Consider the following 23,146-nt stretch of genomic DNA (forward strand, 5'->3'; position numbering starts at 1 on the left):
TTGGAACATTGGGTTGATATGGTATTTCTGTATTGTGTAGGTAGATTTGCTGAAAGACTGGAATCCTATCAGCAGGATAGGAAGGAATAAAGGATGAGTCCTAAATTTTTGGCTTGAGCAACTGGGTGGGTGGTTGTATTGTTTATTAAAATAGACATGTCAGAGGAAAATAGGTTTGGAGGAAGATCAGGATGTCTGTTTTGGACATGTCATGTTTGAGATGCCCATTTGACATCTTAGAGGTGATATGTAGTAATTACCTGATACTGTGCTGTGAAATCCTTAAAAGCGTTTTATTTATCCTTGTTTCTCCAGAACTACATTTTGGCTGCTGAGTTCTTGGAAAGTCATTGTGATGCAACTCTTATATGATTTCTGCCAAGGTTCTACCTGGTAGTTGCTTTAAAAGTCTTTGTTGCAAAATAATAAATCCCAAGCTGCTATGTTGGTACTTCCTCCTACCTATGTTCCTGTCCTTTGGTCCCGTTCCTTCTCAAATCCAGTAATATATTTTATAAATTAGCATTTCATCCAAGCTGAGCTGGTTCAAGCTGATAGGAAAAACTAAGGAATTTGCAGGAAAAAGACCAAAGCTGAGAGAATTCTTAGGTAATACCAACAAACTCCGCACAACCGAACACCTGACATCTAGTTTCAGTGACCACAGTTTGGTCACGTTCTAAGACTGACCAAAAGCTTAGAAGCTTTGATCAAGTTCCAAGACTTAATTACCACAAGTTGTATCACCTGGGGAAAAATTTAGACCTTTAAACAGTACACTATTTCAGCTACATTCAGAATAAAGGATATTTTGATTTAGTAATTCCACTTCTAAAAAATTGTTTTATTGTTTTTGGCTGCACTGGGTCCTTGTAGCACAGGGGCTTCTCTAGTTTTGGTGCAAGGGTTCAGCAGTTGTGGCACGCTGGCTTAGTTACACCCCAACGTATGGCGTCTTAGTTTCCCAACCAGGGATTGAACCTGTGTCTCCTGCATTGGAAGGCGGATTCTTAAGCATTGGACCACCAGGAAAGTCCCAGTAATTCCACATTTAGTGATAAGTTCTAAGGAGATAAAACTTTAGGCAAAGATATTGTCTGATGATTTTCCGGGCAGTGATATTTTCAATAGTGTAAAGTTGGTACAACCTAATTTGAAAAATAGTCAATAAGAAAACAGCTAAATTAAAAAAAAAAAGAAAGAAAGAAAACAGCCAAGTAAGTAATGGGGCAAGCAAAAGATTGACTAAGGAGAAGTCATTATTTATGTTTAATAGTAAGAATTTTTAGGGGCATAGGAAAATACTTATAATATAATTGAATGTACAGTTGGTTCTCATTGTGCTTGTGTTTGTGTGTATAGAAAAAAAGACTGGAAGGAAATACACAAAATTGTAGTAGGTTTAATTTCTAGATGGTAGAAACTTACATTATTTTCATTTCCTTCTTTATACTTTTCTGTGTTTTTGAAAATTTTATTATTAAGGTGCTATTTTTTGAGGTATAATTTATGTACAATAAACCACATATGTTTGAAGTATACAATTTGATATGTTTTGACATATGCATAAACACATAAAATCATGACCATATTCAAGACAAGAACTTCCCTGGTGGTCCAGTGGTTAAGAATCTGGGGGAGATGGGTTCAGATCCCTGGTCTGGGAAGATCCCATATGCTGCGGGGGGATTAAGCCTGTGCACCAAAACTACTGAATCCCACATGCCCTGGAGCCATGCTCCACAGCAAAGAGAAGCCACCACAAAGAGAACTCTGCACACCAAAACTAGAAACAGCCCCTGGTCACCACAGTTAAAGACAGCACAGCAACAAAGACCCAGTGCAGCCAAAGTGTAAAAAAAGTTTCCATCACCCCCAGAAATTTTCTTGGTAATCCTCTCCTATTCATTCCTGTGTCCCTCTCCCATTCCCAGTTAACCACTGTTAAGTTTTCTGACGCTACCGATTAGTTTCCATTTTCTACAGTTTTACAATAACAGAATCATACCATATGCATTCTTTTTTGTCTGGATTCTTTCACTCAACATAATTATTTTGAAATTCATTCATCTTGTTGCCTGATATCAATAGTACATAAATAGAATTCCATTGTTTATCCAATCACCTGTTGATAAATATATGGGTTGTTTCAGTTTTTCTTGCTTGCTTAAACTCAATATTGAGAAGTAACATGCCTTTTTTAAAAAAAAATAAGAATTGTCCCAGGTGTGTGGAAATATTTCCTGAATGAAAGCAGGATCTCCAAGCTGTGACTAACACAAGAATTCTAAATTGGAGAGCTACTTAAATTAGTACCACTTTTGAGTTCCAGAGAGTACTCACTCCACCCTGGGAAAAACTCCTTGAACTGTAGCATTTGGTAGGAAAAGGAATCTCCAGTGTGAAGAAGCTGAAGCAGAGCTGATAAACTCCCCCTCCCTCACTGGCTAAGACACTTTCAGAGAAGGACAATTCAGTCAGTAGAGGGTAGAAGTTGCAGAAGTGCCTTGATGAATTTCCAATCTTCTTTCCGCACCTACAAAATGAGGATAATACCACCTCTCTCTGAGGCTATGGATCAAATGAGCTAATTTATGGGAAACCTTTTTTAAAAATAATAAATCATTGTTTTCAAAAGAGAATTATTTTTATTACCAAGAGGTGATGCCTATGATGAGAAGGCCCTTCCTTTACCAGAAGCGGTCATGGTTCAAGAAACCAGAGGAAATGAAATTTCAAGTGTGAGCTATTATAGCATTGTAGGTACTGTAAAAACAGTAGTTGTTCCAGCTGGGCTCTGTAGAAGGAAACTGGCACATACTGTGTGTCTATAGAGGAGAAGGAAACGGCACCCCACTCCAGTACTCTTGCCTGGGAAATCCCATAGACAGAGGGGCCTGGTGGGCTATGGTCCATGGGGTTCCAAAGAGTTAGACATGACTTAATGATTAAATTGGAGAAGTAAATGGCAACCCACTCCAGTATTCTTGCCTGGGAAATCCCATAGACAGAGGGGCCTGGTGGGCTATGGTCCATGCGGTTCCAAAGAGTTAGACATGACTTAATGATTAAATTGGAGAAGGAAATGGCAACCCACTCCAGTATTTTTGCCTGGAGAATCCGTGGCCAGAGGAGCCTGCTGGGCTGCTGTCTGTGGGATGGCACAGAGTCGGACATGACTGAAGCGACTTAGCATGCATGCACGCATTGCAGAAGGAAATGGCAACCCACTCCAGTATTCTTGCCTGGAGAATCCCAGGGACAGAGGAGCCTGGTGGACTGCCATCTATGGGGTCGCACAGGGTCGGACACGACTGAAGCAACTTAGCAGCAGCAGCAGCAGTGTGTCTATAGGGTGTCAGATACTGGGCAAGGTGCTTCACATTCATACATCTGTGAACTACTAGCAGCCAGCTTTCCTGGCAGTAGAATAAGAGCGGGCAGTCCTGGAGGGGATTTTGAGCAGTGCATCACAGTATCCAGAATACACCACACATTAGTTTCTAGTTCTGTGTAGCAAATTACTCTAACAGAGGATTAAAACAACACTGTGGAGTCCTATCCCAAGGCCACAGGTGTGAGGCTTTGTGCCAAAGACATAGACGTAGAGCCCAGAACCAAGGTCACCTCTGAAACTGACTAATCCCCTTTGTTCAGTTCAGTTCAGTCACTCAGTCCTGCCCGACTCTTTGCGACCCCATGAATCGCAGCACGCCAGGTCTCCCTGTCCATCACCAACTCCCGGAGTTCACTCAGACTCACGTCCATTGAATCAGTGATGCCAAAAGCCCCCTCATCATTGCCAGCCAGCTTCTTGACCCATTAGTCAAAAACACCCACTCCAGTACTCCCCCTATATAGCACCCTAACGAATCATCTAATGCTACCCTTCCAGTAGGAATTTTCTCTTGAGGCTATGAAAATTGGCTACTAGCCCACGATAAACATCAGCTCTCATTTTAGCTGGCCCATTGCTGTAACAGCATCACCCACTCTAATAAACTCTATTCTCCTCTCATTCTGCCTTGTGTCTGGAAATTCTTTTCCAACCTGTGTTTAGACTGCCATGACAAACAACTTCCCTGGTGGTCCAGTGGTTTTAGTCTGCCTTCCAATTCAGGGGATGCGGGTTCAATAATCTCTGGTCAGGGAACTGAGATCCTATATGCCAAGGGGCTACTAAGCCCACAAGCTGCGACTACTAAGCCTATGCCCTGCAACTAAGACCTGATGCAGCCAACAAAAACACACCAAACAACAACAAACCCATTTATTATCTCATAGTTCTATGGGTCAAGAGTCTGGGGATGGCTTAGCCGGGTGTCTCCAGCTCACGGTTGTTAAAAAAATTATTCTTGACATTTGTTAAAATGTAAAGACTTTATTCAGGGCAATTGTGATAGGTGTCAATGCTACTGGAATAGGCAAGAGAGGTGGGGCTCAACTCCAAGTTGAGCTGTCCAAAGACAGCTGGAAATTTGTAGCCAACAAGTGCAATGAAGGGGTCAGTGGGTGAAAAGTTACTCAGAGGAGACATCAAGGGTAGAGGAATTCTTGCTGAAGACAGGCAAGGGTGATCAGATAGTATGGGTAGGGGATGGGGAATATGATCAGATAGCAAGGGTGAAGGCATTCTTGCTAAAGTGACCTAGCAGGATCCTTGTTACAACCAAGCTATGCAAGATGGGGCCAAGGTCAAGGCCTAGTCAAGAAGAAAGGCCAGAGGACCCTGACTAGAGTTTGGTCAAGTGGAGAGTCTTTGTCAAGGTCTCTCCTGAAGTTATAGTCCAGCTATTGGCCAAGGCTGTGGTCTTTTCTGGAGGCTTCATTTGGGGAGGGGAGACCCTGATGCTGGGAAAGATTGAAGGCAGGAGAAGGGGACAACAGAGGATGAGTTGGTTGGATGGCATCACCGACCTAATGGACATGAGTTTGAGTAAGCTCTGGGAGTTGGTGATGGACAGGGAAGCCTCTTGTGCTGCAGTCCATGGGGCTGCAGAGTCAGACACGACTGAGCAACTGAACTGAACTTGTCTATGGAATGCTGCTCCACATCCCCATAAGAGGTATAACATAATAAATTATATATTTGTATATTTCCTAAAAATCTGAAATATTCTCAATTTTAAAACACAGGAGTTTCAGAAAAGGAATTGTGAACCTATTATCCTTTGCTGGCCAGAGATGCTATGCGACAACCAGACAATGTGAGAAAACTTGCCATCTGGTGGTTGCAGTGGAGAACAAACAAAAACACTAAAAAAAATAAACAAAATACCATTATTAAAAGTTCCAATTGTGTAACTTCCAATACTGCATATATACAAAAAATTGATTACAACTTAAAATTGATTCAGTTCAGTTCAGTTCAGTTCAGTTGCTCAGTCGTGTCCGACTCTTTGCGACCCCATGAATCGTAGCATGCCAGGCCTCCCTGTCCATCACCAACTCCCGGAGTTCACTCAGACTCACGTCCATCGAGTCAGTGATGCCATCCAGCCATCTCATCCTCTGGCGTCCCCTTCTCCTCCTGCCCCCAATCCCTCCCAGCATCAGAGTCTTTTCCAATGAGTCAACTCTTCACATGAGGTGGCCAAAGTACTGGAGTTTCAGCTTTAGCATCATTCCTTCCAAAGAAATCCCAGGGCTGATCTCCTTCAGAATGGACTGGTTGGATCTCCTTGCAGTCCAAGGGACTCTCAAGAGTCTTCTCCAACACACACACAAATTGATTACACACTCTATATTGGAGTCACAAAATTTTTAATAATTTTAAAATTATTTATCTTTCGGCCATGTGGTTATGTGGGATCTTAGTTCCCCGACCAGGGATCAAACCCGTGCTCCCCTGCATTGGCAGTTCAGTCTTAACCATTGGACAGCCAGTGAAATCCCTTAAAATATTTTAAAATTGCTTTATTGGTTTGCTGAGACTTCCTGATCCCAGATTCTTTACCGTCTGAACTACCAGGGAAGAAAAAAGTAGTTAATCTATGGTCCCTCAGTGGTGAAGAATCAGCCTGCCAATGCAGGAGACAGGGGTTCAATCCCTGGGTCAGAGATTCCCGGGAGAAGGAAATAGCAACCTACTCCAGTATTCTTGCCTGGAGAATCCTATCGACAGAGAAGCGTGGTGGGCTACACCCATAGGGTCACAAAGAATCAGACAAGACTGAAGCAACTTACCATGCATGCACTTAGACTACAATACTCTTTGATATTTTCTTATTTTTAGAATGTCATGTGTATTTAAAGGTGTGTATTCTTTTTTAATTGGAGAATTGCTTTACAGTATGGTGTTGATTTCTGCCATACATCTATTTACATAAATCGTCTATAGATATATGTATATCCCCTCCTTCTTGAACCTCCTTCCCACCTCCCACACCATCCTACCCCTCTAGGTTGTCATAGAGCACTAGATTTGAGCTCCCAGCATCATACAGCAAATTTCCACTGGCTATCTAACTTTACATATGGTAAAGAAGATGTTTTAATGCTATTTTCTGATGCTTTCATTCTCATTTTCTGCTGTCACAGAGACTTCCTCTTCTTACCTAATAGAACGCAAGTCAAACGCCTTCAGGGGGCTTCCCAGGTGGTGCTAGTGGTAAAAAAACACTTGCTTGCCAATGCAGGAGACATGAGATCCAAGTTCGACCCCTGGGTCAGGAAGAGCCCCTGGAGGAGGGCATGGCAATCCTCTCCAGTATTCTTGCCTGGAAAATCTCACGCACAGAGGAGCTGGTGGACTACAGTCCACAGGGTCATAGAGTTGGACATGACTGAAGCGACTTAGCAGCAGCAGTAAATGCCTTCAGACACATCTTTCCCTTTATCCCTTTATCCCTAACATAACCTTTATGCCTAGGGTCAGCAAAGTTTTTACATCGAGGACTATTTCAGACTTAGTGGGCCATTTGGTTGTGCCTCCTCAACTCTGCCATTGTGAATGAAGTAGTCTATAGACATTACATAAACTAATGTGTGGTTTGTGTTCAAAACTTCATTTACAGACACTGAAATTTGAATCCCGCCAGGACTGTCTGAATCAGAACTAGATTCTGAAGAACTACCATCTTCTAAGACACTAGTATGTAAACTGCTCGGACAATCAGAGAAAGAAACTGCATAAAATTCACTGAAAAATTCTTCACTCAAAAGTTCATGATGTCTCACTTTTGAAAATTTTACAGTAATAATTTTGTGTTAATAATATACACAAGGTTCGAACAAAAACCTAATGAAGCAAAATGTGAATGATAATGACAATTGTTAAGTTGTATAATGAACCCTTGATCAATTTCAAGCTCTAACAACTTCGCATGGTAATGTTAATTGTAAAACGTATTGATGTCGTCTCTGGTCAATAACATTCAGGTAACAAAAGGCATATTAATATGTCTCTGGTCAATAATGTGTTAAGAAGTATTTTATGGAGAAGTGCTCTGAAATTACTATCTCATTCTTTATTATTAAACTGATTCATTTATATCAGTATATAGTTTCTTCTTCTATTCAGTGCTTTATAAACCATTACTTGGGTGCTCAGATTTTTCCAGATTTGCCCTTAAATATCGGTTTCTGTGTCCTTTTGACATGCAATCATTCTTTGAGTACTTCCTTGCTTTCCTGCTCTTCATGTACTTCTGCACAGCCATAGAATCAGCCATTTCTCCAGAGTCCTCACTCCTTTAAGTGGAGAATGTAATGCTTGAATCTGGATGCTAGAGCATGCAGTGCACTGGAGGAAGAGGGGAACTGCTGCTCCAAGGCTCACTTAGTAAACAGAGCCAGGGAATGTTTGTACAAACACCCATTCCCCTATTTCTTTATGTTGAAATTCATGAGTTCACACCAAAACCCTGTAGCTCCTATTCAAACTCAACACTAGAGTTTATTCTAGTCTTTTCCCTTTCTAACAACTCCTCTCAAAATCAGATAGCTGGCTTCCAATAGCCTTAGCATTTCTTCTGGTTTAATCAAGTTCCCTGTTCCTGCACACTCCAACATTGCCATCCCTTTCCTGCATGGCTGTCCTCCCCACCCCAAGTGCAGGGAGACTCCCAGCACTAGGCCACATCCCAGCTCTCACCCACATATCCCAGGCTGGGAACCCATTTGGATAGCAGCGCTACCTAATGCTGAACTGTGGGTAAAGGAAGAGCTCCTCATTTCACTTGTATCCCGAATATTTAAAACAGATCCTAGCGCATAGAAAGCAATAAAAGACACGTTGAAGAATTAATTTTATAAAACTGCACAGTCAACAGTTCATTTAAATTCCTTATATTCAAACACTTAATTTTCAAATATTTTCCCATCATAATAAACTTTTTATAAAGTTATCAGATTCAGGAAACAGTTTTTTTTTAAAGTTTAACTCTAGGCAACATGAAGTTTATCTTATATTTGGATTTATTTGCATGGATAAAACCTTGCAGAACTAAAAACACTCATTTTACCAATCTGCACTGCAAAATCAACACTGGGATCAGTTTAATAAAATAGAAAGGGTATTACTTTTGAACAATATTAACAGATACACTGTTAAATCAGAAAATATGGAGACTACTTCAGAGATGGATACAGGTATGGTGTGGGGTGGGGATGGGCTAAAGCTTATGTAACTTTGGAGGCATTTTTTAAGAATTAGGTACAGGGTCTTATGAAGGGGACTGTGTACCTGAGGAGGCCTGAATTTTAGGCAGCAAGGTGCAGGAACGAAGTTAAAGTGAAAGTGTGCAGGCCCAATGCTGGGCACAGAGCAGACACAAAATTTAAGATATTACTGAGGAACTCTGCATCTAGCCTCTTCCTCTACATACTAGGTCCTAAAAAATCTCTTAGATATTGCTAACTGACCCATGACTTCTCTCATCTTGGAAAACAGATTCTAAATGAAGGTGTTGTTCAACCAAGAATGACACAGGATTCCAATAAGGTCTTATCATTTTAATTGACTTTAATGATTATTGCTCATCTGCAAGGATTAATATTGCATTCATTAAAAATCATTCAATACAAAATAAACTTGTTCCTCCTAAGTTGCTCTCCACATGCTCCCTCTGATGCCAGACATTTTCCCACAGTGTCCTTTGTTACATGGCTTGACAGAGACGGAGCCCTTACCGAGTATTCCTATGGACACAGTAATAGATATGGGAGCAGGGGGCAGGCCAGAGGGCAGCAGGACCTGAGCCCCATCCCTCTAGCAGAGCTGACATGATGGATACCACTGTTGGCCAGGTTATCTCCCCTAAAGGATGTGCTGTTCTGATTGGCTGGTTAAATGCCCTGGGAAAAGGGCTTAAACTCTTAGCATCTACAAAGAAGAAAGCATGGTTGCATTGGCAAGGAGTGGGAAAGGTAGGGAGAAAAAAGAAAGGGAAAAAATTTTTGGCAAGATCACTGTCCCCTGATAGGAAGTCACAGGGTGGAAACTTTCCTTTCTTATATTTGTTTTTAATTAATGCCTGTCTCTCTGATCAATAGCAACAGGGAAATGAAAATTTCTAGTATCTAGCACTAATGCCTGACCCAACTTTGAAGGATCACAAGCTACAACAAGTTGAGGATTTAGAATCCTGGATAATTATGCACTTAAAGCTCATGAGCATAAAGCTCATCTGACCATGCAGAAATGCTGGTAAGCAGGGTTCATGGCAGGGGAATACATCATCTTTCTGATTTCTAAGAGCCTTTCTGGGGATTCTTACAGAGTGTGAGCCAGGACATACCGATTACTCTATGCACAAACTGCCCTTTGAGGTCTCAGTTCATACATTTTCTGTGTCACGTGTAAATCAAAAGTGGTACTGCTTCTGTAAAACTAAAGTTATATGGGGCCTAATGTCCCAGACAAGTTAAACAGAGCCGATTTCCTTCGCCCTGGCCCAATTTAGCCTTCCTCCTCCCATCCACACCTATCTCCCTTTAAATATTTTAAATTGCAGAAGCACAGCTGATCAGAAATTTGCTCTTAAAGAGAGTTCAGTGCTATATACTGACTAATGACTCAAGAAATTTGCTTCCAGCACAAGCTGATGGGCAGAGCTGATAAAATCCACTATTATGGCCTCAGTTCATTGATGCTATGAACTATGGGCTAGAAACTGGGATTATCAGAGTTTGAAATCAGCATTTCTCTAGACTCAACTCTGCACTTTTAGCTCCAAAGGTTCAAAAGATAAACTGATAATAACTAATCATTCAAGCAGCTCCTCAATATTAAGACTAAACGTTTTTCTTACTTAAAAAACAAACAAAAAACCCTAAAACAGAAACAGAAATAAATGCTAGGGGACAAAATTCAACTGAACAGAATAGTCTGGTTAAAAACCTGGAAAATGAGAGGGTCTGGTGGGAAGCGGAGGAAGGGCTGTACTAAATCCAAGTGGGCCTACTGGATCTTAACAAGCAACACTCACTAGTACACATCTCTGAACCAAACATACCACCTTTACACAGGAAACAGGGCTTGGAACATCTAGGGGAAATTAACATGCACCACCTACATCTAACCTACCTGCCTGGTAGGTACCATCCCTGCTCCTCTGAAGAAGTGAAAGAGCACTGATTCCAGCAGCTGAGAAATGGGCTCTTTTAAGGCAATTTAGACATTGCAGATTGTTCCACACAGACGGTACCTTAGCGTCTCCTGTTAATAAGGTACCCAATTAAGACTATTAAGTCCCCAGAAATGCAAAAGAAAGGATCACCTTTCTGGGCTGGGAGAGTAAAATCCTTCTTTAGTGACTAGGGTGAGAAATCTTTAATCTCAGTTTCATCTAAAGAGCCATGAAGCAAGTTCCTGCGTGGTCTGTAGAACTTGGATAATGAGATGAAAAAAAAAAAACAAGAAAGAAATTATAGGAAAAAAAAATCAAAAGGAAAGGATTAAGAAGAAAATAAAAGTTATTTTAAAAAATATTTCTTTTAGAATTGTGTGGTTCATGTGTTCTGGTCCTTGGTAATATGGTCCATTAGTATCTGTAAAGAAAGAGTGACTGGTTAGCACTTGTGTCTTCCACATGAGAGTTCCAAGAGAAGAATCAAAAACAGAGAACACTCTCCAGGGTCTTCCCTCGCACAGGCCAGGGATTCCTGCAGTCATTCCCCACGGATCATTTCTCACTGTACTTCCACAGGATTTCCAACAATGCCATCTCTAGCTTTCTCTCCTGCTCCCTAATAAGTCAGTGATTTTCAATGTGACAATATGTTAGAATAATCTGAAGAAGTTTTACAAAATAAGCCTGGGCCCCATTCTAGACTAACTCTATCAGAATCTCTGAGGGGAAGGCTCAAGCTCCAAAATTTTAGAAAATGCTGACTTCTTTACATTTACTACTAGATAAATACTTTTTCTGTTTACTTTTTAGTGTGGGACAGAGTTCTTGTATATTTCAAAATCAGCTATACTACTATTTAGAAAAGTCTGCTTGGCATAATATCAGGGACAACATCTTTTCATTTACTTTCCCCCAAGTTACCTGTAATAATTGGGTTTGAATGGCCCATTTTTGTTGAGTCCCAGATATTTTGCTTGGTCATCTGTCAGCTCTGTCAGGTGGGCATCAAATGATGGCAGGTGCAAGCTGGCAACGTACTCATCTAAGAAGAACAAAGCAGCAGGGAGCAGACTCCATATAAAATATGCCTCTCAGGGCATAACCTCCCATTACTTCATCTGAAGCTTTCTGAGAGAGAGGACAAGGCTTGGAATAACACTGAAAGAATCTAACTTGGAATATTCGCCTAATTAAAAAAAACACTCAAAGTTGTCTTTAAGGTATCTTTCAGTACAACCAGAATGTATTAAGAAAGCCATTTGCTAGGGTGGTACGGCAACTTGTACCACCCCATTCTTCTCTGGCAAAGCTTCTGGGTTCACCTCAATGGCCAACATACCACGGACTACCCTCACCTTCCTGCAGCAATTTCCTTAGCTGAATTATAGTCAAATTCAGAGTCAAGGTGGATCCTAGTGAGCTCAAAAGAATTAGTCATCAACATTTACTTAGGGTAAGATCCATAATGGCTTCAAATCTTTGGATCACAGATTTCTAAGGCAGCTGGCACAACTATATTAGTTTTCCATAGATAAGCTTCCTGGGCTTTTACCTTTATGAATATTAATTAAAAACCAAATAGCAATCAGAAGTAAGCTGCTGGAGGGGACAAGAATAAGGTGGTTTTTAGCTTTAAGAGGACAGGGGTTTGGGCTGACGAATGAGAGGGGAGATTGGCATCATATCTGGAAAGGTAGGCATCTAAAGATGATGCATTGTGTCATGTAAATACAGCACAGCTGACCGCTGGAATGACAGGAGACTGCTTACATGTCTCACAGAGGATGGACAATAAAACCTGTATTTGGTTTCTGTTTCTTCCATTTTGGTCCCGGGCTGTAATCAGTGGTAGTTAAGTTTACTGAACTTCAAAAACTACTTGGGATATAAGAGCATCTACCCTAAACCACTGTGCTAAAGCACCTTTACTCATTAGCTGTATTTCTTGCTACAATTTTGCAATGTACGTATTCTCACCTTACCGATAAAGAAACTGAGGCTCATGGAGATTAGAACTTGTCCTGAGGTCCGAAAACCATTAAGTGCCAGCACAGGGATTATAATCCTGACTCTAAATCCAATGCTTTTCATGATACTCATTTTACCAAACCACCCAACATCTAGGGGTCAACACAGGTTTCTCTTTCCACTCACCCATTTTCTTAGGGAGCAAGTATACATCTTGTTTGTATCGTCCCTCAGGCGCATTATAGAGTTCTATCAGTGCCAAAGCCTAAGGCAAAAGTGGGTCAGAAAACACAAAAACACTTCTTAGGGACATTAAAATAAAAGCAGGTTTAACAGGGTCTTGGGGTAAGTACTTAGTGAACTACCACAGCAGCAGCATCCAGGACTTCGATTGTAATAAACACCAGCACACATCATAAGAGGATTTATTGGTGTTTTTGCTTAGTTCCTAATAAAAGAACAGACTACATACAACTACGCTGGAACACTGTATTCCTAATGAAAATAGTTAATGCAAAGGAACACAAATACTGACTCTACCTAACGATTATTTTCTATACTTGACAACTTGTAACTTGAAGAAAACAGGTTGCTAAGAACCCAGGAGGCCACGCTCGCACTGGAACTCGGTCTAGGCCCAGATCCAGGCATCTCAGTGCAGGCCAGGCTGATGTTCTGTCACGTACCTGTGTTGTAGCTGTGATGGACAGAACAAAGGTAGGGACCGTGGAGCAGCTCAGATTGAGCAGACGACCCTGAAATGTTGAAACAGAGCCCTGGGGTGAGTTGTGTGATCCCTGTCACATCACGAAAGCCACGCAAATGCAAGAAAGGACTTTATACCCCTCTCAACTCAGCTGGTAGAAGTACAGTTCCAAATCAGGACTCTAGGTTTTATCTTATTTTCTGTAAGTCCATCTGAATCTGACACACTAATGAATCAGTTGTGGTCAGGGAGTGATTCTATTTTGGGAACCAGACTATATTTGAGAAATATACTTCTATCCAAAGATAGAGCTCAGGGAACAACAGGCCGAATATGTTTACCCTGCCGCCCCTCCCCCAAGGGTGCTAAGCACACTGCTGTGCTGCCCGAACCCTACAGTATGTGCACCTCTGCCAGAAGGACGACACGTTTGCCATCCGGCCAGATGACATGATCCACCTGAGAACGTACTCGCTCCCATGTCAGCTCAGGAGTGCGGAGGCTGGTCTGAAAGGAAGAGAGCACAGCTGACTGGCTATAATGGAAGAAGGAAAAAAGGTCTAGTAACAGGTAAGAGAAACCTTACCACATCAATTTCTGTGTTTGAGTGGCCCATATTGCATACGATACAACTGTTTTTCATGCGATCCAAATGCTCCCGTGTCACTACATTCTTATTTCCTAAAAGTAAAATAGAGTAGCTGAGGAAAGAAATCCTGTGGGGGAAAGGTACTGACTGACTTTCAGTTAAAACATGGGAAAGAACTCCTGGCACTGAAGAGCATGTATACACTGCAAGCAAAGAAGTGTGTGTTGCATAACAGCTCTTTAGGTTCAGTTATTTCATTTTAAGATCAAGCAGTACATAAAGACATCAAGGAAAAAGGCTCTTTGTTCTGGAAAATATGTTAAGGTTCTGACTGCTTACTCTAGTTCTCAGACTTTTATGTAGGACACAGGTCTTACCTACTTTATATGAAAGTCAACTAGATCACATTCAAGATTTAACCTCAGTTAATACTCTTTCATGTATACCAAAGCACTGCTGGGCTTCCCTGATGGCTCAGACAGGAAAGAAATTCCCTGCAGTGCAGGAGACCTGGGTTCCATCTCTGGGTCGGGAAGATCCCCTGGAGAGGGGAATGGCTATCCACTCCAGTATTCTTGCCTAGAGAATTCCATGGACAGAAGAGCCTAGCAGGTTACAGTCATGGGGTCACAAAGAGTCAGACATGACTGAGTGACTAACACAAAGCTCTGACACTCACCTGTGCAAGTTATTACAACATCAACTTGCCGGATGACTTCATTTAGCTTTACCACCCTGAACCCATCCATGCTGGAAGAAAAGGAAGGAATACTATGAGTAAGAGTAGGACAGAAGCTGGTCACAAAATGAGGCAAATTTGTTTCTGAAGTTAGATCTAGGGCTACCTCACTGGAATGATAAGTGATAAGCTGTGCTAAGAGATACACACTGGCCCCTTCAGACTGCCCAAGATTCCATCCAGGAAGGGAAAATACCAAGAAGCTCTATGAATGCCCTATGATTACAATGCAGAGAACAGAGCAATCATAGCTGTCTCCTCCTTTGAGGAATTTTCCCAAGGACTAGTTAATACAATCAATCACAAACTCTTGGAAATACAAAGCACCTGGAGCCAATCTAATGGTATTACCACTCTGTTCTTACCAGGCCTGCAGAGCACAGATGGGGTCAATTTCCGTGATATAGACAATTGCTCCAAGGGCCTTGAGAGCAGCACAGCAGCCCTTTCCCACCTGCAGACGTAAAACAGAAGTCAGGTACACTAAGGCGTGGGTATTTAGGATGGGTTTCCCTGACGGCTCAGCGGTCAAGGATCCACCTGCAATGCAGGAGATGCAGGTTCGATCCCTGGTTTGTGAGATTCCCCTGGAGTAAGAAATGGCAACGCATTTTAGTACTCTTGCTGGAGAAGGGAATGGCTATCCACTCCTGTACTCCTGCCTGAATATCCCACGGACACAGGAGCCTGGTGGGCTATAGTCCAAAGGGTTGGACACGACTACTGAGTAACTGAGCACAGCACACACACATTTGGGCAGATAGGCTCTCTGGGAGATGGGAATTAACCTCCCTAAACCCATCAATCATCTAGCAAATCCTTGCAAAGATGCTCCAATCCAAGCAGAGGAGAAACTGATCCTGATTATATTGTGATCAGAGAAGTGATTTAGCAGACATTTCATAGCAAAGGCTGGAGACTGGGACAGTAAAAGAGATAAAGGAAATGAAAGTATCACCATCAGGGAAATGGACCAAGGAAGAGCAGCTTGCTCTGAAGGTTACCTTCAGATTCTTATTCTAGGAAAACTTGATTAATCGTCACTTAATTCATTCCCTATGTCTGTATTTGTAAGTGTGAATAAAGGACTTTTACTACAATTTTGAGATACTTTGTCTAAAAGCATATTTTAAACTCTATCAGTACTCTACACTGACAACACAAATCTCCTTCACTCAACATTTGTAACAAGCCTGTGAAAAGGCAGACACTGAGGCCCAGCTACTTACCTCACCATAGCCACACACTACCACTTGTTTCCCACCAAACATTACATCTGTGGTCCTCTTCAGGCTGTGGAAATAGACAAGGGCTCAACTCAAACATTATTAGCTGAAACACAGTCCCTCTGAAAGTAAGTGTGGGGCAACGCCCCATGAAAACTTCAACTAGAAGCAGGTTGGACTCAGTATGAGATAGAACCCCTCTAACAAACTTTTAAAGCCACTGGAAGACCAGGGGGCAAAACTGGAATGATATCAGACTAACATTATAACCCAACCCAAATTTATCTCCTACAAATCTGAATAATTATACGTTTCAACCTACCCATCCAAAATGGATTCTCGGCAGCAGTATAAGTTATCAAACTTCTGTTTGGTAACAGAATCATTGACGTTCATGGCCGGAACACAGAGCTTCCCAGCTTTGGAGAGCTGATACAGCCTAAAGGGGGAAGAAAGCCACAAAAACAAAAACAAAGTTAGCTGGTAAAACACAGTAACTGGCAAAGTCTGCCTAATTCTCTTCAAGCTCTGTGCTGCCCTCCCCAGTCTTATTTATTGCCCAAGAATATCAGTAAACAAGATATTTCCTTGTTATCCCTCCTCATGTCTTTTCATTTTCTCTTCCCCAACACCCACTCCTTTTTTTGGAAGGAAAAAAACAATCTTTCAATTTAAGAAATTTACTTCTCTTCCATAAAAGGGGATACAGTTCCTTAGACCAAGCATTTTCTCTATCTTTAAAAAAAAAAAACAAAACCCACGCCTACTTCTGAATAAGATTATCAATGATTCTGATATGGTTCCGCGTGTGTGTGTGTTTAAGCATATGCAAGGTGCCCCCAAATGAGAAATACTCTCTCAGGTATTTTTTTAGGTATTACAACAAGCAAATCATATTTTGCCCAGGTTTATTTTTTATAATATGTATAACATATAGTTTTACAATAGATTTTTTTATTTTAAATATAAAAGTATAATCTAAAATCAAATACAGGTTTTCAAGATATACTCGCTCCCTACCTCCCAGCACTGATTGAGAATCACAGTGGAATAAATGGGTGAGAAAATGTCTGAACTAGAATCTGAAATAACTTCTTTAGGGTCTCCTTGATTTTTTAAAGGTAAAAACTCAAACGTTTTATCTAATGAAAATACTCCCATTTAAGTTACAAGTCGGAAACACAGCCCTAAAGCCTAAAAGAGACCAGAAGAATCTGCTGAGGCAAGGACACAAGGGGCAGCTACTCCAGAGTCTGTTACCTGTGAACACCAGTCACGCTCTCTTCCACAATGCCTCGGATCTTCTTAAACACGTTTGGATACTTCTTATAAACCCAGTGGGTTAAGTCTCCCCCATCATCCAGGATCTATAGAACAGCCAGAAGACTTCTATGGGCATTCAGGCTGCTAGAGCTGGGGGGAACTTTGAACCCACTTTCTGCACTAGTAAGAGAGCCCTATATGTTTTGGAAGAGCACTCCTCAGAGCTCCTTAGAGCAGGTTTAGATAATGGAAACACAGTCAAATTTGTTGGTGTAAATGGTTAAAAGGATTCCTAAGTTTGTTCTAGGCTACAGTGAAGAGTAGTGTAGGCTAATCACAGACTCATTTTTAGTCTAGAGCCCTGAAATACAGCCCCTTGGAACACAAAAGGAGCTGGGGCAGGAAGGAAAGAAACCATAATTCTACTCCAAAGAGATACCATATCACGTTCTTCTATTTCATTCTGCTGTGTTTGAGCCACATGTGTTCAGTTGGTTTTACCCTTCCCCCGCCTTTCCATTCAGCACTGAGACCCATTTTGAAAAGCTATCAAGCTAAACACTTTGGCAACAAAGTAAGTGCGTAAGACCAAACATCCAAAACATATTTAGGGAACCATGCTTTGAGGGAAAAAAGGAAAGAAATCCATTGTCAAAAGTATAGGATGAATATGCATTATTACCATATTGGCTTGCCACCCATCCATGTTCACACAGCGGTCAATACACCACCAGAAGTCATCTTCTGACTCGCCCTTCCAAGCAAACACTGCAACTCCTGTAGAGATGAAAACAAATCAGCTGATTCCTCCTTTGGGCAGTGTCCTACACCAACATCTCTGAGATCTGAAGAGAAAAAGGCTATGGAAATTACTCTGGAAATGAAACAACTTAGGAAGGGCAAAAAGTTAAAAGAGCATCTTTAGTCCAGAAATCAGTTAAGAATTTAAGGGATTTTTATTTTTAAAAGTATTTTAGAACCTTAAATGTTATTCTCTTTGGCCAAATTTTTCTTTTAAATGATTTTATTTATTTATTTTTGGCCGTGCTGGGTCTCCGTTGCTGCATGGGCTTTTCTCCAGTAGCGGCGAGCAGGGACTACTCTCTACTTGCAGGCATGTGGGCTTCTCATTGTGGTGGCTTCTCCTGTTTTGGAGTATGGATTCTAGAGCATACAGGCTTCAGTAGTTTAGCACATGGGCTCAGTAGTTGTGGCTCCCAAGCTCTAGAGCACAGGCTCACTAGTTGTGGCGCACTGGCTTAGCTGCTCTGTGGCATGTGGGATCTTCCTGGATCAGGGATCAAACCCATGTCTCCTGTATTGGCAGGTGGAATCTTTACCACTGAGCCATCAGGGAAGCCCCTCTTTGGTCATTTTTTATATGGAACTTTCTTCTAAGGAGATAAAATGAAGCGGGAATCAAAACGAAGTTGTTCATTACATTGTTTATGTTAGCAAATATCTTGAAACAACCTAAATGTTCAACATTAGGAAAATAGTGAAGTAAAAAATCACATGGTCACATGACTATTATAAATGATACTGTCAAATTTTTGAGAGACATGGAAACTACTTCTGAAGATGTTATATTTAGGTTATAAAATTGGACATATACTGAGACTTATTTCATCTCTGTAAAAAGTGAACAGAAAAAATGAGAAATATATTTATCATATATCATGCTATGCTATGCTATGGTAAGTCACTTCAGTCGTGTCCAACTCTGTGCGACCCCATAGACGGCAGCCCACCAGGCTCCCCTGTCCCTGGGATTCTCCAGGCAAGAACACTGGAGTGGGTTGCCATTTCCTTCTCCAATGCATGAAAGTTTAAAGAGAAAGTGAAGTCGCTCAGTCATGTCCGACTCTTAGCAACCCCATGGACTGCAGCCCACCAGGCTCCTCCATCCATGGGATTTTCCAGGCAAGAGTACTGGAGTGGGGGGCCATTGCCTTCTCCGATCATATATCATAATATATGATAATAAAAAAAGGAGATAATATATTATCTCTGTGTAGCAGGATTTTAGGTTTTTTTGGGAACCTCTAAAATTTTCTGCAATAAATATCTGAAAAGAGTAAAGAAGAAAAACAAAAGTGAGATACAGTTGCTTTCTGAGGATCACAGGAAAGTGGAAGAACCTTAAAAACCTTCAGAGTGATTTTCCTTTGAACATTTTAACAATAAAAATTGTTTTCTGTTTAACTGAACGCATAACTAGTTCATATATTTTCAGTTCAATACTGAACACCAAATTATCTAATGAACTATCAGATCTAATGAACACAAGGTACTTCTTGTGTCCTCTCAAAAGTGATGAAACTTTTGTGAAAGGAGACCAGCTGAGCTCATACTCATATAGCTCACATAGTTTAAAGTTTTTATTCATTTAATATTAGAATTAGGCATTTCTCCACATATTAGATTCTTTACAAAGATCACTTTTTAAAAAAGTGAATGGGTACAAAGATCATTTTAAATGACTATATAATGTTCCATTATGGATCTGGATCTTCACTGTCCATTTCCTTCCTTTTGACATTTTTTATTATCCTCTACATTTTATAGCTCCTAGACATACATGACAGTAAAGATAATACTGGTATGTAAAAATTATGTTTGGATATTTACTTTGAGGTAAAGTCAGTGAAAAACAGCTGAACTTACCGGCCTCAGCCAGTGCTGCAGCCACCTCATTCTGAGTGGAGTAGATGTTGCAGGCAGACCAACGGCACTGTGCCCCCAGGGCACAGAGTGTCTCAATCAACACCTACATAGATGTGTAAAGAGACACAGTGAGAAAGATGAGGCCCAGACAGGAGTGCTGATTAAGAGAATACCACCTAGGAACTCAGTGGCAACAGGTGCAACACTGGGAAGTAACAAAAGGGTGTAATCCCCTACTTAATAAACTGGAATCTACCTTTACCCAAAATAGGTAATCTGAATAACATATTTATAGCTATCATATTTTGCAAATCTAGATCTCCCTAAGGCAGGTTTGTTAAAAGTAAGCTATACAATCAAAGTAGAAAACCCCGTTATAGTGTAACTGGAAGGTTCAGTTGGTAGTCAGCATTTGGAGGTTAGGTAGGGAAGGAAAAGCAAACAAAAAAAATCACCACGCCCCTCCTCAACCCACCACCAGAAGTCCATCATTTTCTCCCATCAAACTCACCGCTGTCTGGGCTGTGATGTGTGTACAGCCCACTATTTTAGCACCAGCCAAGGGCTTCTCCCCCTGAGCACGTTTCCTGAGTGAAATCAGAGCAGACATGTCTGTGAAAGAACAGAGGATTTGAGCTAGGTCTGCACTAGTGAGATCATTAATTTCTGCCCCAGCAACATCTAGGGCAGAGATATGGTGAGGTAAGGGAGAAAAACTATTTTTTTTTTTTTGGCCTTGCCACACAGTTTGTGGAACTTTAGTTCCCAATCAGGGACTGAACCTGGGCCCTTGTCAGTAAGAGCACAGAGTCCTAACCACTGAACCACCAGGGAATTCCCTCTAAGCATATTTATTTGATGTCCAGCAGCTTCAACTGCAGAACAAGAGGAGGCAGGGAGTTGTCATCTAACCACCTGGAATTTCTCTCTTCCTCTACTGTTTCAGCCTTATATGTAGAGGGCTTGAAAGTGAAAAGTGAAAGTGTTAGTCACTCAGTTATGTCTGACTCTTTGTGACCCCATGGACTGTAGCCCGTTATACTCTTCTGTCCATGGGATTTCACAGGCAAGAATACTAGAGTGGATAGCCATTCCCTTCCCCAGGGGATCTTCCCAACCCAGGGATCAAACCCAGGTATACTGCATTGCAGGCAGATTCTTCACCATCTGAGGCACCAGGGAAGCCTGTAGAGGGCTTATATGTAGTCAAATTCTCAAAAGTGGAAGGTGAGTGTCATCCTTCCTTTGGGAGAAGAAGGAATAGTTATGTCACTGGCTAATGGATTCCTACAGAGTAAAATCATCAGACCTGGAAGAAAGACTTTGCATCAGCAGACGCCACTTGCTTCTGTTTTTCTATGCTGTCTAATCCTATTCTGTCAGTTTTTCTGAGTTCTGTACTCCCGCCCAGTATAGAACATGTTTCCAGTGTGAAAGCAACAAAAGTAAAGAGACATTATTTTGAGTGGGGCTGGGTAGAGAAACCAAGATTTAACTGATGGTCAAATTATTTTTACTCTTGATCCAGCAGAGGGTGCTCAGGATCAAAGATCAAAAGAGACCCTAGGTCACCACATCCTTAGCTGAAAACCCTCCCAACATTTGCTACTTCTGAGAAATCTGGGTCTCTGAGATTGGCAGCGATGGAAGGATCCCGCAGAACTAACCACTAGCTACTGATCCAGGACTTGCTGACTCTGCAAGCAGATCTCTGAATATGGTGTCATGGGGGAGGAAAAGAGAAACTACTCTGTGTAATTACCACAGGCTGAGAACAGGAAGCAGCAGAGAGAACAAGAACAAGAATCCTGAGGCTCAAGCTCCATACAGAGAGAGCTGTTACATAAACAGCTCCATACAGAGAGAGCTGTTTATGTCCAGGATATTGGAGTTTCCCAGGAGACTTTCGTTAGCTTTCAAGCCTTAAATTGTTTGTGCATCCTGATGACCAGCAAGTGGGTTGCTTCTGGTCCCCAACCCACTCCCTTTCTTTACCTTGCTCTGCAATCTCAATCTCCCGGCGTCCAAATTCTGCCTGCTTGATGTTCTTCACACAGAAATTGCTGCTGCCCTTGGAGTTGGTTTGCTGCTTTTCTCGGGGGGAAACCTCATCATCAGAGCTATCTGTGTAGGATGCAGCTAAAGCCAGGAAAGAAAGAAATGAGGAAAGAAAAACCTCAATGGCCCCAACTCCACAGGGTGCAGTCCCCAAAGGACTCTCATTTAAGTTAAGCAAATGCTCTTAATTGGAGCCACCTTTAACATCACTCTCTGTTCTACCTTTTACATCACTCTCCATTCTACTTCAGGTCTAAGAAATGGTATGAATGAAACTCCTGTAGATCCTTCAGTGTTGTGGCTCTTTTACCCATCCTGATAATTCTGCCATCAATGCCTGTGATAAGGAGCTACTGATCCCAAAATATGCACCAGCTCATGAGGTGCTTGGTCCCAACTGGGACTGGAACCAGACATGGCGAAAATGGAAGAGTAATTTAGGGCATATAAGGAATGCTATTTCCATAGATCACCAGTTCTCAAAATATCTAAAGCATATACCAGAATCACATGGAAGGTGCACTGAAACACAGAAGGCTAGGTCCCACTGCCAGAAATTCCCATTCGGTAGGTCTCAGGTGGCACCCAGGAATTAACATTTCAAACAGGTGCTGCTGATATCGCTGTTTAGAGGACCAAACTCTGAGACCCATTAATGCAAAAGGATACAAACAATAAGATAATCTTTTATTATAAAATCTTTTAGAGATTTTACACTAGGTTGCACCGAGGAACAGAGAAATGACACAAAAGATAAGCAGCTCCGGTTCTATTGCCAGCCCTGAGACCACTCAAGACATTCAACTTTATATAAGCAGCCTCACAAAACACTAAAGAAGTCCTTTCAGATAGACATGCAGGAGGACATATAACAGTCACTCTTTACCTTTCAAATCACTCCTTTTCCATTTTCCTCATCACAGACCCAGTATACCAGGTCTCTCAGAGTGCTACATACACATCCTCCTCTGTCCAGCCAGCACAAATAGTACTAAAGGTTATCTACCCACTAGCACAATCTAACTCTCTCACTAAGCTTTTTAAAATGCTCTACTAGGTCCCCATAAAACATGGCCATCAAGATCTTTAAAACTTCCTTAAAGCTTTTGTCACTCATCTCAATTTTCTTTTTCTTATAACTCAATCTTTCAAAATTTTTTCTTTCTTAGCTATAACTAGCCTGCTTGTCACCTATCACTTTTTGTATCTATCTCACTCCAGGACACTTTTTCATTTATGACAGCCGTTATATCTGGAACTTTCCTTGCACACAGGCCCACAGTGAGTGTGCACGTTCCCTTCTCTTCGAACTAGACCATGTGCATACACTGCCATTCGTACTTGTCTGTGTATCCT

General features: G+C 41.5%; 1 protein-coding gene across 1 annotated transcript in view; it reads right to left on the minus strand.

The window, feature by feature from the left end:
• Positions 1 to 8,940: 8,940 nt before the first annotated feature.
• The window catches only part of AHCYL1 (adenosylhomocysteinase like 1), a 41,029-nt gene continuing 26,823 nt past the window's right edge, over positions 8,941 to 23,146 (minus strand). Inside the window, 15 exon segments of the mRNA NM_001101052.2 lie at positions 8,941 to 10,992; positions 11,496 to 11,616; positions 12,729 to 12,807; positions 13,229 to 13,297; positions 13,657 to 13,755; positions 13,835 to 13,929; positions 14,517 to 14,587; positions 14,942 to 15,030; positions 15,806 to 15,869; positions 16,125 to 16,241; positions 17,063 to 17,169; positions 17,748 to 17,842; positions 19,733 to 19,835; positions 20,244 to 20,344; positions 21,728 to 21,871. Coding sequence (NP_001094522.2) covers positions 10,986 to 10,992; positions 11,496 to 11,616; positions 12,729 to 12,807; positions 13,229 to 13,297; positions 13,657 to 13,755; positions 13,835 to 13,929; positions 14,517 to 14,587; positions 14,942 to 15,030; positions 15,806 to 15,869; positions 16,125 to 16,241; positions 17,063 to 17,169; positions 17,748 to 17,842; positions 19,733 to 19,835; positions 20,244 to 20,344; positions 21,728 to 21,871 — 1,361 coding nt within the window. The 3' untranslated portion in view covers positions 8,941 to 10,985.

The sequence above is a fragment of the Bos taurus genome, chromosome 3 (assembly GCF_002263795.3).
Source record: "Bos taurus isolate L1 Dominette 01449 registration number 42190680 breed Hereford chromosome 3, ARS-UCD2.0, whole genome shotgun sequence".
Classification (NCBI taxonomy): domain Eukaryota; kingdom Metazoa; phylum Chordata; class Mammalia; order Artiodactyla; family Bovidae; genus Bos; species Bos taurus.